Raw genomic sequence first — 14,860 nt, 5'->3', positions numbered from 1 at the left:
CGTTCATTCAGGTTCATTTCCCAGCGATGCAACCGGCAAGTGTTCGTTGCTGTTGTTTTTCAAATTCGGGCATATAGCCCTCAAGCTCCCAGTAGTCTTGGCAGTATTACAGGATTTAGTTGCCATTAAACGGTAAATGAAAACTTACGATTTTCTTCTTCTCCTAGTGCTACCTCTGCGGCAGAATTTATTGAAGGGTCAGGACGACGGCTACGGTTAATTTCTGCAGACCGGCGCCATTATTTACTTTGGAGTCTCGCAAGTCTTGAGAATTGATCAACTTTAACGCAACCTTCACCTCAAAACTGGATCTAGAGTGTACGCAAGTATTAAAGGAAGCTATTTGCCACTACTCAGAAGGTCAACAAACGAACCTGAACGGAAGAAGAAGTATTTTCACCGGGTGCTATTGTTATGCAAATGAGCTTTGACACGAGCGATAGCTATGTAAACACACTGACTGTGGCAGGTTTTAATCTGTTCTCGGGTGCAATCCAAGGAGATACCCACCGGTTTGAACTTATGGAACGGTTTATTAAGGTATGCAATTTACTGTGATGTGCTATTTAGGCTTCATTTAGACCCAACTTTTGAGATTTTCCCCGTCAAATTTGGCTTAATTTTAGTAGGTGATCAAAGGCCTCGGAGTAGGGTGTCTTCCAGCCTCGCTGGTAAGCTTAGAATTTTTCGAAAAGTTTCCATATTTCGTCAGTCAAAGAAATGAATGTGCCTTAAAATTCGTATGAAAACGAAACCCCGTGAGCTGCATTTTAGGCGACGTAGCACGCTTCACAAAATCGGTGAATTTTACCTTTCTGATTACGGTCGGCAACCTCAGTTCGGCCAAAATTCAATTTTGGCTCGTAGCAAAGCAAAAATAAGGAATTGGAAAATAATAAATTGCTTTTTTATATATATGTGTCAAACCCTTTTCACTGACGAATAATGAAGGAAAATTAATTTTGGTCTCGAAGTCGAGTGGACCGCTTTTAGCGGGACTGCCACTTAAAAACATATCTCGCCATATAAATGACCCTAAAAAAGGCATCAACACATGGCAAATTACAGGGGTGTCAAACTCGACGAAGCGACATGCAGATGAAAACCTATGACCTCTAAAGATTTTGCCATAGCATGGTCTTACGGTTCAACTCTACCTAAAATTCCTCCTTATAACACAACATGAAGTGCCCTTCATAAACACAAGTGAAGCAACAAAAGGTCGAGTGACCGAACAGAGAACGGCAAATGTACACATGCCACGAACCGTAGGAATTGTGTAGGCTTGTCAACCCCATTTAACACTGATGTCACTGATTAGCCATCAAGTGCCTAGAAATCTAGAAAAATGCCGTCAAAGAAACACACAATAACGAAGTCGAGCTTCAAACAAATAAGGATTGAAAAGTAAATTATGCCATTGGCTAGTTCTATCTTGACCAATAGGAGTCGTGTTTGGCCTGTCAACCATTTAAATCATCAAACCACTGGAAATTTATTGAAAATCCCGCCCAAAAATCCTAACTCAAAAATCCAACTCGAAAATCCAACTCGAAAATCCAACTCGAAATCCAACTCGAAATCCTGACTCGGTAAATAGGCAACCTCGTTTGTTTTTTGCAATCCTTGTACACGCGCTGAATCGCATCAGCAAAAGCGCGCGCGAAAACATGCGATTCAGCGCGCGCACAAGGATTAGAAAAAACAAATATGCCGTCAATAGAGCAATCCAGCGATCATTTTATTCACTGAACACCCGCATTATCTGTGCTATTTTTCTCTATATTTGAACGCAGTGTATTGATGGCTTTAGTCTTTTATTACAAAGACATATTAGAAAAGGTAACGATGCAAAGAACCCAGCAATTTTCAGCTTTTTCTTTTTACCGAAAGAACTAGTTAAATGCAGTGCATGCGCAGTTGCTCGAAAAATTGAAACCGATTGCTTTTGCAGAAACTTGCCGATTTCTAACGATACAGTCGTTAGAATTTCAAGAAATTTGGCAAAAAAAATAGTTCAGAAACCACGTGGATGATGATCACAAAAATCTGAATTTTGACCTAGGGAATTTTTAATAATACAGAACATGCAGTGAAAACGATTTATGGCGAATTACAAAAATCGTCTATGTCAAAATTTTATTACAACAGTGTTGGCAGAAGGGATGTAATGTCAATTCGTAATGGGCAAATGATGAAAAAAATCTAACGACTGGGTTTTTTTTAAATAAACAAAAAGCCATTTTTTTAAGCCTGTTTTTAACCAGCCCCGTTGCCATGGCAACAGCACACACCTTAGCCAAAATGCGAGAATAAACCCTTCTGTGGTTAACTTTGACTCTTGCAAGAAACGGGCGCCAAAGCATAAATAGTTTTAAAGAAATGATGAATTAGGCAGAGGCACTTGAAAACTGTGTTCGGCCACCGTAATCCACTTATTAAAACCCATTTATCGTCTCAGAACGATTTTGATGCATTCTCTGTCGCGATTTCCACTGCGATTTTTGTCGCGCTAGTGCTGCAACTCCCAATCGCGTATGTGAACCAGCTGCTATTGCAGACGTTCGATTCGGTTGTGATTTCAAGGTGATATCGCCAGAGGTTTCCTCTGGTTTCTGCACGAGAGCGGTAAAAATCGCACATCATTTTTTATTGCATTCTCTAAATACCTATTGGAATGATTTTCGTAAATATTGCCTTCTCTCAATATTGAAGACTTAATTCTAAAGGTGGTAGAACAATTTATTTCTGCATTCGAGCCTCTCAAACGTAAGCAATAATTGAACACCCTAGAACCCACCTATCCAGCGATTTTTGGTATTCTCTAGCCTATGTAGCACTAAAATAGGAGCGAAATCGAAGTTTTCCCTTGCCGCGATGTTTCGCTTTTACGCGCCTACGCTCTTGACTCTTGACTCTTGGTAGAAGATTTTAGTGCGAAAGACTAAGAGCTGAACAGAGCTGAATATCATATTGGAATCCGAATCTAAGACTTGGCTGGAATATGGAACACATATGTTGCCTCGACTAAAACATACTTGAAATTTAAGAGGAGCCTTCAGAAAATGTTAATGTAAAACATACCTTCCCTAAAGATGTTTGTTTATTCAAAAGCGACCTCACGTAGCGTTTCAAAGGGGATTTGCTTTTCTAGATTAAGATTTCCCGGTAGCTGTAATGCCCGGCAGAACTCAGTTCTGCTGTTGGTCAACAACTGTAGATCAGTGTCATAAGTGTACGGGCTGGGGGGTTGAGGTGAGGGGTTGCATCGGAAATTTTTCAGGCAACACGCTCCTGCTTTGGGCAACAGGACTTGAGAGAAAACATTGGAAAAGGTTCAAAGACCTGAAGGCTACTCTCTCTGACATTTGCCTTGTCAAAATAGACTTAAACGCTGGTGTTACATATTTAGCTTTAGCAAGTTTTGAGACCGACAGGCGCACTGAACAGGTCTAGACAATTGAGAATTTGAAAGTAGAATATAAATTCATTTTATTCTAGGTGTTATCCTCGGGGTCGCCATCGTCACTGCTTTAAAAGTTGCCTACTATCATATGACCCGTAAGGCCCCTTACGCTATTTTCTTGAAAAACCATAAGAAAAGAAGTACCGTATGAGGGCCGAACAAGTCATAGTGATAAGGCCGGAAAAAAACTCTTACGACCCTACTAAAGAGTGTACGGCCCCGCAAAATTGCTGCAAGTTAATGACAGAAGCAATTTGAGTGATGTACACTCTGACAGCGAATTTACTATACTGGCGAACTGTCCGATGCCAACTTACTCCAAAAGAAAATGTAATTTGTGATGATCTTAAATTAGCATAAATTACTATTTTGCCGGCACGGACCAGAGGGCTGGGTACGGGTTTGAGGTGCGCAGTGTATAGTGGGATTTGAGTTTGTAATCGGTGACAGTTGGCGAGGTGAGACATTCTATGGCCAGCCTTTGCCGTGTTTAGGTTAAGTTTGGTTTTTACAATGGATGAAGCTAAAGTTAAAGAGATCATTGCCCAGAACAATCGCGATCTGCTTGGCCAGATTAAGGATTTAGTTTCCACTTCAATTTCTGATCTAAAGAGATCTAATGATTCGAATGCCGCGGAGCAGATGTCTGAGATCAAGAGGCTAAAGCGGGATGCTCCACCTTCGTTCAAGAAGAAGAGTAACGAGGAGCAATTTAAAGCCAACAAATCAGTCATGGAAGCTGTCGAAGACGCAAGCGTCGCTCTTGAGCGTAAGGACCTTCTGAGGACCAAGGAAGCGTTGGATCGGGGTATGTCTTTGCTTAAAGATCGGCAAATATTAATTTTGTTGGCTGATAAGTCGCCGTACGGTTGGAAAACCGTTTTGGACTATAAACATCACGACTTGGCGGATGACGAAGAAGACGAGAAGAAAATCTATAGAGCTGAGGCGAGAGCGGCTAGAGCCTCGAAACGCTTCGCTCCACGTGGTCTGGGATTACAGCGCCGATCTGGAATACCTGTCTCAAGAAATTCGCTGCTCACCGTCGGGCAAATTCCTAATTCCTTTACTCGGGTCAATCAACAGCTTTCCGTTGGCAGATCTGCCGGACTTTGCTTTTCCTGTGGAAAACCTGGACATTGGCGAGCTTCCTGCCCGAATGTTCTTTCCTCTTCCAATCCTGCCAACCAACAGGCAAAGTGACTAGACAGCAATACTCAGGATCAAGGTGTAGTTGGTTCTAGTTTTCTTTTGTGTTGTTTTCCGTTTGTCTTATTTTTCGCTGGATCTTTCATACGAGTCGTGCTTAGTGCTTTCAGAGTTAATTTGCATTTATTAAACTATGTTTTTTCCCGTCGTGTATTATTTATTTTCTAGACCATGAGTCTGAGGCTTTGCCATTGCCGTATTGTGAGCTATCCCTTCTAGAGGATCCATCGCTGAACTGTGAAATTGCATGTGATGATGCACCTGTTTCGGTTAAAGGAAGATTGCGTAAATCGCTTCAGTTTTGGAAAGATATTGACGCACCTCGTTTCATAATTGACACGATTGAGTTTGGATATAAGTTGCCACTTCTTCAAATACCAGCATCTTTTGTTGCTCGGAACAATAATTCAGCGATTCAGGAATCTGATTTTGTTGAGAATGCTATTAACGAGCTTATTAGTTTGGATTGTATCACCGAAGTTTTTACACCTCCTACTATAATTAATCCATTATCTGTGTCTATTCAGAAGTCAGGGAAAAAGCGCTTGATCTTGGATCTTCGTCATGTCAATCTATATCTTTTCAAGTTTAAGTTTCGATGCGAGGACCTGTCCGTTGCCAGAGAAGTTTTAAATCCCGGAGATTTCATGTTCTCCTTTGACTTAAAATCGGGTTACCATCACGTGGATATCTTTCCAGATCATAGGCAATATCTGTCGTTTTCTTGGACCTTTTCGTCCGGTCATACTAGATATTTTCAGTTTTCAGTTTTGCCATTTGGCCTTAGTTCTGCTCCTTATTTATTTACAAAGCTTCTCAAGCCGTTAGTCAAGAAATGGAGATCCGAGGGAAAGTCTATAGTTGTCTTCCTAGACGATGGTTTAGGGGCGGCCGCTGACTGTATCAAAGCGAAGATCTCTAGTTTGGCTGTTCATTCCGACCTATTAAAGTCTGGTTTCCTACCTAACGAAGAGAAATCCGTTTGGGATCTTACTCAAGTGATTACCTGGCTTGGGACTGTTATTAACACTTCCCAGTGCGTTATCAAAGCCACGGACAAGAGAATTGATTCTCTTATTAACGATTTATCATCTCTTTTATGTTCGGAGCGCTCCTTGCACCATGTTCGCAAGCTTGCAAGCGTGTGTGGAAAAATTATCTCGCTCGGGAACTGCGTCGGGAACGTCACTAGACTTATGACCAGGAACACCTTTCTGGTTATTAACTCCACTGCTGATTGGAATTCACTTGTTTCTTTGACACCTGAATGTTTACACGAATTGAATTTTTGGAAAAACAATCTCGCTGATACCAACGGCCTTCCTTTGTGGCCTATTAAGCGCAAGCCTTCCAAAATCGTTTACTCTGATGCGTCCAATTCAGCCTGCGGGAGTTACATACAATTCGAGGACAAAATTTTTCACCAAAATTGGTCCGATTACGAGAGTGCACAAAGTTCGACTTTTCGCGAACTTCTTGCTGTTTCATTGTCCTTGAAGGCGTTCAAGGATTCTCTTGGTGCGCAGACTGTTGTCTGGTATACAGACAACCAGAATGTTGTTCGCATCGTTAACATCGGATCCAAAGTTCCAGCTTTGCAACAGTTGGCTCTTGATGTTCACCGACATTGTCTCATCGGCGGTATTAGCATTGACATGCAATGGATTCCCAGGGACCTCAACACTTGTGCCGACGATATTGGCAAGTTAGTTGATTACGATGATTATGCAATCAACGATTCTGTTTTTTATGCTCTCGACGAGCTCTGGGGTCCGCACACTTGTGATAGATTCGCCTGCCATTACAATGCAAAGCTTCAGGTTTTCAATTCTAGGTATTATCAGCCCGGTTCGTCTGGCGTCAACGCTTTCGTCCAAGATTGGTCCAACGACAACAACTGGCTTTGTCCTCCTGTCTGTTTGACATGCAAAGTCGTCAGTCATTTGAAGCTCTGCAATGCGTCCGGCACTCTCATCGTTCCCCTTTGGAGATCAGCGCATTTTTGGCCCATCCTTTGTTTCGACGGTGTGCACTGGAGCAGTTTCGTTCATGATTGTGTGGTCCTCCCTGATCTTCCCCATCTGTTCATCAGAGGCAAAGCCAAGAATTCCATTTTCGGATCCGGTCCGCTAAATTTCTCAATGGTAGCTTTGCGCATTAATTTTAGTATTGCACCCAGGCAAGGTTCTGCGTTAGTTTGCAATGCATTTCGCGTTCCACAGTGTTAGCGCATTGTTTTCTGGCTTTGAGGCGCCTTGCTTGAAGCAGGCGGCCCTTTGAGACGTACCCTTGAGGGGTCTGTGATATTTGTATACAGTGCCCTTGAGGGGCCTTTGATTTGAGACTGTTAACGTTGAAGATTTCTATACAGTGCCCTTGAGGGGTGAATAGATTGTGTTTATTGCAGTTTTGTTTCTGCGTTGTATAAGCGTACTTAAATATAATATTGTTTTTTCTCTGAGGCTCCTTGTCTGTATTTATTTGTTGTTTATTCTCTCATTGTGTTGTTTAGGCCCCATTTGTCTTTATCCCTGGCGAGCTTCCCCTTGTCCTTTGTATTCTTTTATTATCACTTGGTTTTTGTTTTTTCTCTAGATATTTTTGATACAGAGTTCTGGACTTCCCCTACATGTGATACAAGAGAGGTTGCTTTGTTGACGGAGAATATGAAGTTTACAGCTCTTGTATCCAGGGCTTCCGGGGCTTCTCTTTGTTATACAAGGGTTTTCAACAGACGGAGATCATTTGCTACTACCGTTATGGGTACCAGTCCCTTCCCGGTAGAGCCCTTCCATTGTGCCTTGTTTCTACAGTATCTACTGGAGTCAAGCAGATCAGTTTCTTCTATCAATTCCGCCTTCTATGCTTTCAAGTGGCTGCACGATCTGGCGGGCGTGAGTTCCCCTACTAGTCATCCCACTGTTGTGGCTGTGAAAGAAGGTGCCGTTCGTTCTGCGTCCTCACCGGCTAACCACAGAAAGGAACCTCTTGAGGCGGAGCATCTCAGGAAATTAGCCGAAAAAACTGACTTACATGACCTCTTACAGTTGCGTAATTTAGTTATGTTTGTTTTAGCTTTTTCCGGCTTTTTTCGTTTTTCCGAGTTGTCACTTATTGGAAGCAAAGATGTTAAGTTTTATGATGGTTTTCTTTCTATTTTTATCGAAAAAAAAGTAAAGCCGACCAATTAAGGGAGGGTCAGTCCGTGGTTATTGCTGAGTCAGCTGGTTCTAGTATTTGTCCTGTGGCCCTTCTTAAGCTATATATGTCAAGTTCTAACCTTTCTTTTGATTCTGAGGAGTACCTTTTCAGGCCTATATCATCGTCTAGCAATCGCAAGCGTCTTGTGTCAGTCAGTAAGCCTATATGTTATTCGACTTATAGAGAGTCGTTTAAGAAGTCTTTTCGCGATATTGTTCCAGATATTTCTAAATTTAGTACCCACTCTGCCAGATCAGGTGGGGCGACTTTGGCTGCGAACTCCGGTGTCCCTGAGAGGAATCTTCAACGTCACGGCCGTTGGGCTTCAACCTCTGCCAAGAACATTTACGTCAAAGACTCTCTAGCAAGTAGATTAGAAGTGTCAAAATCATTGTCTCTCTAGCTCGAGCCCTTTCTTTTCACCTCTATGTTGGCTTGGCTGGCCAACGCACCCAATTTAATCACTGTCTAGTGTGTCCGGATGTGTAGTGGAGGCAAAATGTAAACACCTTCACAAATGAAGAAGTTCCCAAAAAAATGGCCATATGATACAATGCCTATTGACTGAGTGAGGTCGGGCTGGATGGGAATATATTTGGCTCTCGGTCAGGACACACGAACCTCGCCGCGCTTCGTCCTTAACTCGAGCCAAGTGTTTTCACGTTCGGCCCTGCCACTCAGTCATAATAAATACATACTATTTCGTACATCTGCACTGACACGATTATTTACCTATATTGTAGTAATATCCCTTAACTCATCTTGAACGGAAGATTTAATATATGTAGGGTTCACCTTCCATAAGTTATCACCTTGAATTACCTTCAGCCACCTAGCAGTGTTTTTTTTGTAAAGTAGCAGATTTGATAAACGAGTAATAACGAAGTCTTGAAAATTTCGGATGTTATTGTTATTTGGTGAAACCGACGAACAGGCAAAGCCACTTTATTTATAGTATTGAAGTAATGGAGCGTTGACCCTAACAGGATTGGATAAAAAGAAGTTTAACTCGTGTGTACGTAATAAGCATAACGAAGTAAAGTAAAAAAATCTTTAGTTGTAGTCAACATGGAAAGGCTCCGCGAAAAGTTCATCTTGGGTGTTTGACGCAAGAACTGATATTTTGCAGGGCAAAGTGCCGAATGTGGCGTGTCGATCATGGTTTTTGACACGTTTATGTGGTTTTGTGTGTCTAAGGGATGGATTACGACTATCGGCTATAACGGATAACGGACTTGGTTGGGAGAGCTCAGGCAAGTTAGACCTATCAGCTGAAGTGTTAATTATGACAACTGAAAATTTTTGATGTATTGTTGTCTCACAAGTCATTTTTTATTCATCTCTGTCTACAATTTCAGCAAACAATTGATTGTTGCTAAGAAGATCAAGCGTAATTTGAATTAAGGTTACAGTATACCTTCAGGGGTGTCTCGCGCGCAAGCGATCTAGCGCGTGCAGTTTAAGCTGTAGATACTTAAACCCCTATATCAAATTAAAGCTTATGGGGCTGGCTATCGAACTATACCAAGAATTTTGAAAGAAAATGAATTATCGAATTTTTCACGACCACTAAATGCGAGCGCCCGAATCACCTTTCGAAAGCTACAAGTCAAAGCGAATTTCGTTTTTCGCCGATTTAATTTTCTCCTCGGTTTCAGGGCCCAAAGCGCTTAAAAAACGTGTCTGCGTTTTGGCATATTCAACTGCAGTAAAAAGTTACAGAACATTTTCGAAATAGGATTAAAAAAATGTGGAGTGATCGCACAAAAATCGCTCGCGAAGAAAACGTATTTCGAAATTAACAATTCCCAGACACATTTTTGTAGTTTATATGTTAAACTAGCCACTGTCCAAATTTAAGAGCAATTGAACAAATTCCCTTTGAGTTATAACTCTTTAAAGTGTCTGCTTCAAGTGAAAAAATTTATTCGGGAAAACAGCGCTTAGAAAAATTTTCTGCTTCGCAAACAAACTCCGCCCACAAACGCCTTCAACTGGGTTCTCAGATAACTAAGCCAATCAGTGCAGGGAAAGTTTACTACCGTTAACCTCCTGGTGACATTTACCCGCGAATCTCTAAAAAACTCTTGTGTTTCGCAATGCGCTCAAGGAACCGAAGGCAGAGAGAGAATTTTTCTGTAGCTCGGTTTTTCTTGAAGCTGGTCTGGCAAAATGGGGAAGACTAAAAAGGATACGAACGCTAGAGTGGCTGAGCGAAGGAAACAAACAAAAGAAAGCGCGGAGAGCAACTGTGTGTGGGCAACTGTGCATGGATAATATTTCAAATGGTCTCAATGAGTCCGACGATTCGTCGATATCGGACTCATCAGAAGAGTCTCTGTCAGCATCCCTGTTATTGCTGTCAAGTTCCGAAATTTTTACAGAACCTTTCTTTTCTCTTACCACGAATATTTGCCCGCCTTATACGATAACTATAGCTTCATCCGCGTGGCGAACTTTCGCTTCTTCACTCATTGATGTATTTTCATTCGTTCTTCGCTGTTTTCGCTTTTTCGAACTGGTCCATGGTTTAAAAGTGGTCTATGTTTACTTATAACTTAATAGAGACACGCCTAATACCAAAGATGCTGGGTAGTCAGAACAACAATGCTGATCAACTGAGTAGTCAATTCGTGACATCCATATAGGTAATTCCCGCGAAAATCGTCTCGGTTGATTGTATACGCGCTATAGGGCTGTCAATCAAGAGGTAAACTTTTACTTCCGGTGAAAACGTAAAACCGCCATTTCTCCGCCAATTTTTAGCCTTTTTAAAAAATTTTTTCAGAAATTAGAGATTATTCTTCGACCACTATTTTGACCCAAAAATCCAAATTTGAAGAAAATTGCCGATCCGAAGGTATACTGTAACCTTAAATGCATTGATCAAGCCAATAATGTTGTATGGGTCATGTGCATGGAGCATTGCGCCAGAAGAAGGTAGAAGAGAACGTCAAACGCGTATCCAAAATGCAAAAGCGAGCAGCTCGTTTAATTGTGGATGCAGCTATCGGAGAAAGGGGTGAGATGCTATTTAGACGGCTTGATTTTTTTCTTTTTTTGTATTTTTTTTTATTGTATATACAGTATATGACACACAGCTTAACCATACCGAATTACAGTATGTTGCTGACAATAGACTAGTTACAAGTAATTACATTACTAAACGTACACTACATACCCTTAACTTAGGCTCAGTTCAGACGCCGAACTTTTCATGAGCCGAACTTAATTCGAATTTGGACTGACCCAAATTATCAAAAGTACGTCTGTTGATTCAGACGTCGAACTTACTTCACTGAACTTAATTTAGTTTGAACCAGAACACATCGAAAGGTCAGCGGTTTTTAGGCAAGGTGTATGTATTAGGTTCGGCCGAACCTAATACATACACCTTGCCTAAAAACCGCTGAATTAAGTTCGGCTCATGAAAAGTTCGGCGTCTGAACTGAGCCTAAGTTAAGGGTATGTAGTGTACGTTTAGTAATGTAATTACTTGTAACTAGTCTATTGTAAGCAACATACTGTAATTCGGTATGGTTAATCTGTGTGTCACATACAGTATGTACAATAAAAAAAAATACAAAAAAAGAAAAAAATCAAGCCGTCTAAATAGCATCTCACCCCTTTCTCCGATAGCTGCATCCACAATTAAACGAGCTGCTCGCTTTTGCATTTTGGATACGCGTTTGAATCAAAAGGGAGCTTAAGCAACGACGACGACGCCGAGGACGACGCCGAGGACGACGCCTAGTAAAAAATGAATTTATATTTTACAAGCGAAATTCGCGATTGTCTAGATCTGCTCGGTACGCCGATGGCTCTAAAAACGTGTTTAAGCTAAATATGCAACGATGGCGTTCAAATCCAAATCGAAATACGAAAAATTAGCCGTCGTCGTCCACGTTCCGTAGACGACGCAGAACTTGGTCATTTCACGTTGTTGTTTTGCAGAGGACGGCAAAGAAATGTACAAAGATTTATAACGCACGAACTTTTCATGTACTTAATTCAACGTATTAGGTTTGGCTCATGAAAAGTTCGGCATCTGAACTGGGCCTTACTCACAGAAAACTGCTTACAATACGTTACATACAATAGAGTCTTATTTACAATATTTCTTCGGGAGAGGGGGTTCAAGAAACAACGTCGAAAGTTTAGATGAAATTACAAGTTAGGAGTTTTTCCCATGTTTTGTTATATTTAGTCGTCTTATTATGTTTTACTGCTATTTGTCGTTCTATGTCCTGAACTATTTTAACTTTTGCTACGAAAACCTTTAATGATGGTTCCATATTGTTCAATTTGCATTTAAAAATATAAAATTTTGCCATAAGTAACAAGTGATTTAAAATAATATTGTCTTTACTTTCACTAAACTCACCAAATAAGATAGTCATTAGTGTTAGAGTTTCTACAAAAATGTTTTGTTTTCTAAGCCAAGAAGTAAGAGCCTGCCAAAAGGCTTCTGTATACCTACAGTAAAAAAGTAGATGTTCGAGGGATTCAATTTCCTTTTTACAAAAATTACATAAAGGTAAAACAATCATTTTAAATCTGAAAGGCTTTTCATTTGTAAACATGATATCATTCAAAAGCTTATATTAAAATTCCCGTAGCTTTGTCTCTATTGTGACAACAAATGGCAGGGAATAGATTATTGTCCATTCCACCGCCAGCTCAGGATATTTATTTTGCAGTTTCTTTTGGGCAGTTGGAGGGGTTTGCTTTTTGAATTTGAATTCTTTAAAGTAGTTTTAATGTAATGCTTAGAATATCAACGTCTTTTCCATCCACTCTGACAAAAATAATACCATTTAGTGTTTGAGGGGCAGAATGTTGTTGATTCTGCTTGATGAGAAGTCTCCAGTCTGGTGGAATTGTATCGACAATACTTACTTCTTTAAAACGCTGGATTGGGGATAAATTTGCATGCAATATCTTTACTTATAATACAGTATATGACACACAGCTTAACCATACCGAATTACAGTATGTTGCTTACAATAGACTAGTTACAAGTAATTACATTACTTAACGTACACTACATACCCGTAACTTAGGCTCAGTTCAGACGCCGAACTTTTCATGAGCCGAACTTAATTCGATTGTTCGCACTGCGTCGAAAACCGACCTTCCGACCTTGATTGCAGTGAATAATTTCCGAAAGAAAAGGTTCTAGTTTCTGAGCTAGAGCTTTCGATGCTAGCTTTACATCAACGTTAATTAACGAGATAGTACACCAATTTTTGATAAACCGTCTATCTTTATCCTTGTTTTCCAGAGGAATTATCAATGCTTGTTTTAGAGAAATAGACAACTGGCCGTGGACGTGAGAGAATTCTAAAGATGCTTCAAGATGTTTCTTCAAAAGATGCCAAAATGCTAAATAGAATTCGGAGGTCAATCCGTCGTTTCCTGGTGTTTTGTTTTTCTTGAAGGATTTTAACGCCTCGAAGAGTTCAACTCGAGAAAGTTCTTTGTCTAAGATTTTTTGCAGCTCAAAAGATAACTTCTTATTTTTTTATCCCACAAAGAAAAATATTCATAGAATCTTCGCCCAGAATAGACGGGTTCTTTTCATAGAGCGTGGCATAGAAATTTTGGATTTCTTTCAATATTTCATTCGGGTTTGTTATATGATTATTTTCATCAACACATATTTTTCTCATGCTACTCTTTTTCTTTTTGTCATTTCTAAAGTCAAAAAGTATTTGTTACTTCTTTGTCCCTGCTCATACCAATTCACCCTTGATTTAATAATTGTTCCTTGAGGTATATATTCGTAATGGCGATCATATTCTGCTTGAAGAATTTCAAGGTTACTCAAGTTATCAGCTGTTGGATATTCATCGCATTTGTTTTTGCATTCTTTTAATCTTTTCTCTAGATTCATTTGTTTTGCCCCTCTTTCTTTCGCCTTTCTTTTACTATACACAATCGTTTCATATCGAATTTTGTATTTTAAATAATCCCATAAAACTCGTGGGTCTTGGATTTCGCGACATCATCCTCATCCTCTAGAAGGCTAGCATTAAATTTCCAAAAATGTGTGGCAGATTTTCTATACCGTTAAAATAAAGATTTATCTCAAGATTCATAGATGCCTCTAGGCCCTGCACTTTCTGAAGAATTCCGTCTTGTTTGCCCTCCACACTAGTAAGCCTATCTAAAACCAATTGGTCGGTTTCTTTTTACTAGCCGTTGAAAGGGATTCTTTGCTACTCGGCTCACAAATCCTATTCCCGTCGGGAGAAAGTGTTTCGCTGTCTGAACCACTGCTGTTTCTGCTTTTCCGCTTCAATTTTGAGAAAAACGCAGCCATGAAAAGGGAGCCATATTCAAACGGAGCGGAGCCACAAACACGCGTCTTCAGAACCACTGCCTGTAAATATAGACCAAACACCGGCGCAAGTCGAAAAAGCGATTTCACTCATGTTTTGTTCGTAGATTGGCCCTAGCTAGAAAACAAACGGACCATAGTTAGTTTCTGCTAATACAGTTTTGTTTAGAAGAAATTTGCGAAAAAACGATTTCGCCCTGATTGAGCTCAAAATCTACTTCCGGTTAAGCTGAATTTTCTGAATATTTGACTGCATCGCACACCACACAACAGCTACTTGACAATCTTTCAATGATTTCTATATTCAACTCAGGTCTTCATGGTACGACTGAACGAAAAATAAAATAAATCGAAGTAAGTTTTAAGCCCGAAACGAGTTCGAACAGACACGCAAAATTTGACAATGTGTTGCAAGCGAATTATAGCATTAAAATATCGCCATATTTTTCTATGGGCTATAACTTAAAATGCCATAAAAACACTTTCTACGGGTTATCGATACACCCACCTGTTTGAAAATCAAAAAATATCTCTGGGCAAGTGGTTTTAAGTTACATGAACCAATCATTTTCAGTCCTCTCCACTAAATCCACCCATTACAACATTGATTACAAACACCATAGTAACCAATTCAAGAGACC

General features: G+C 40.3%; 2 protein-coding genes across 2 annotated transcripts; both read left to right on the top strand.

Annotated features, from left to right (window-relative positions):
• The first annotated feature begins 3,752 nt into the window (after positions 1-3,752).
• LOC149109242 (uncharacterized) lies at positions 3,753-4,686 on the top strand. Its single transcript, XM_089293517.1, has one exon. The coding sequence runs from the start codon at positions 3,980-3,982 to the stop codon at positions 4,667-4,669; it is 690 nt and encodes a 229-aa protein (XP_089149643.1). The 5' UTR covers positions 3,753-3,979; the 3' UTR covers positions 4,670-4,686.
• A 160-nt stretch (positions 4,687-4,846) lies between these two features.
• Positions 4,847-8,279, top strand: LOC149109241 (uncharacterized). The gene is made up of 4 exons (XM_089294606.1): positions 4,847-4,850; positions 4,952-6,769; positions 7,271-7,739; positions 8,060-8,279. Exons 1-4 carry the CDS (start codon positions 4,847-4,849, stop codon positions 8,277-8,279), a joined length of 2,511 nt encoding a protein of 836 aa, XP_089150732.1.
• The last annotated feature ends 6,581 nt before the right edge of the window (positions 8,280-14,860 follow it).

This window comes from Orbicella faveolata, unplaced genomic scaffold, assembly GCF_042242905.1.
Source record: "Orbicella faveolata isolate gen_17 unplaced genomic scaffold, um_ofav_v1 contig_25, whole genome shotgun sequence".
In the NCBI taxonomy this organism is placed as follows: Eukaryota; Metazoa; Cnidaria; class Anthozoa; order Scleractinia; family Merulinidae; genus Orbicella; species Orbicella faveolata.
Note: the sequence above shows the minus strand (reverse complement) of the source record. Positions and strands in the feature narration are given on the sequence as shown.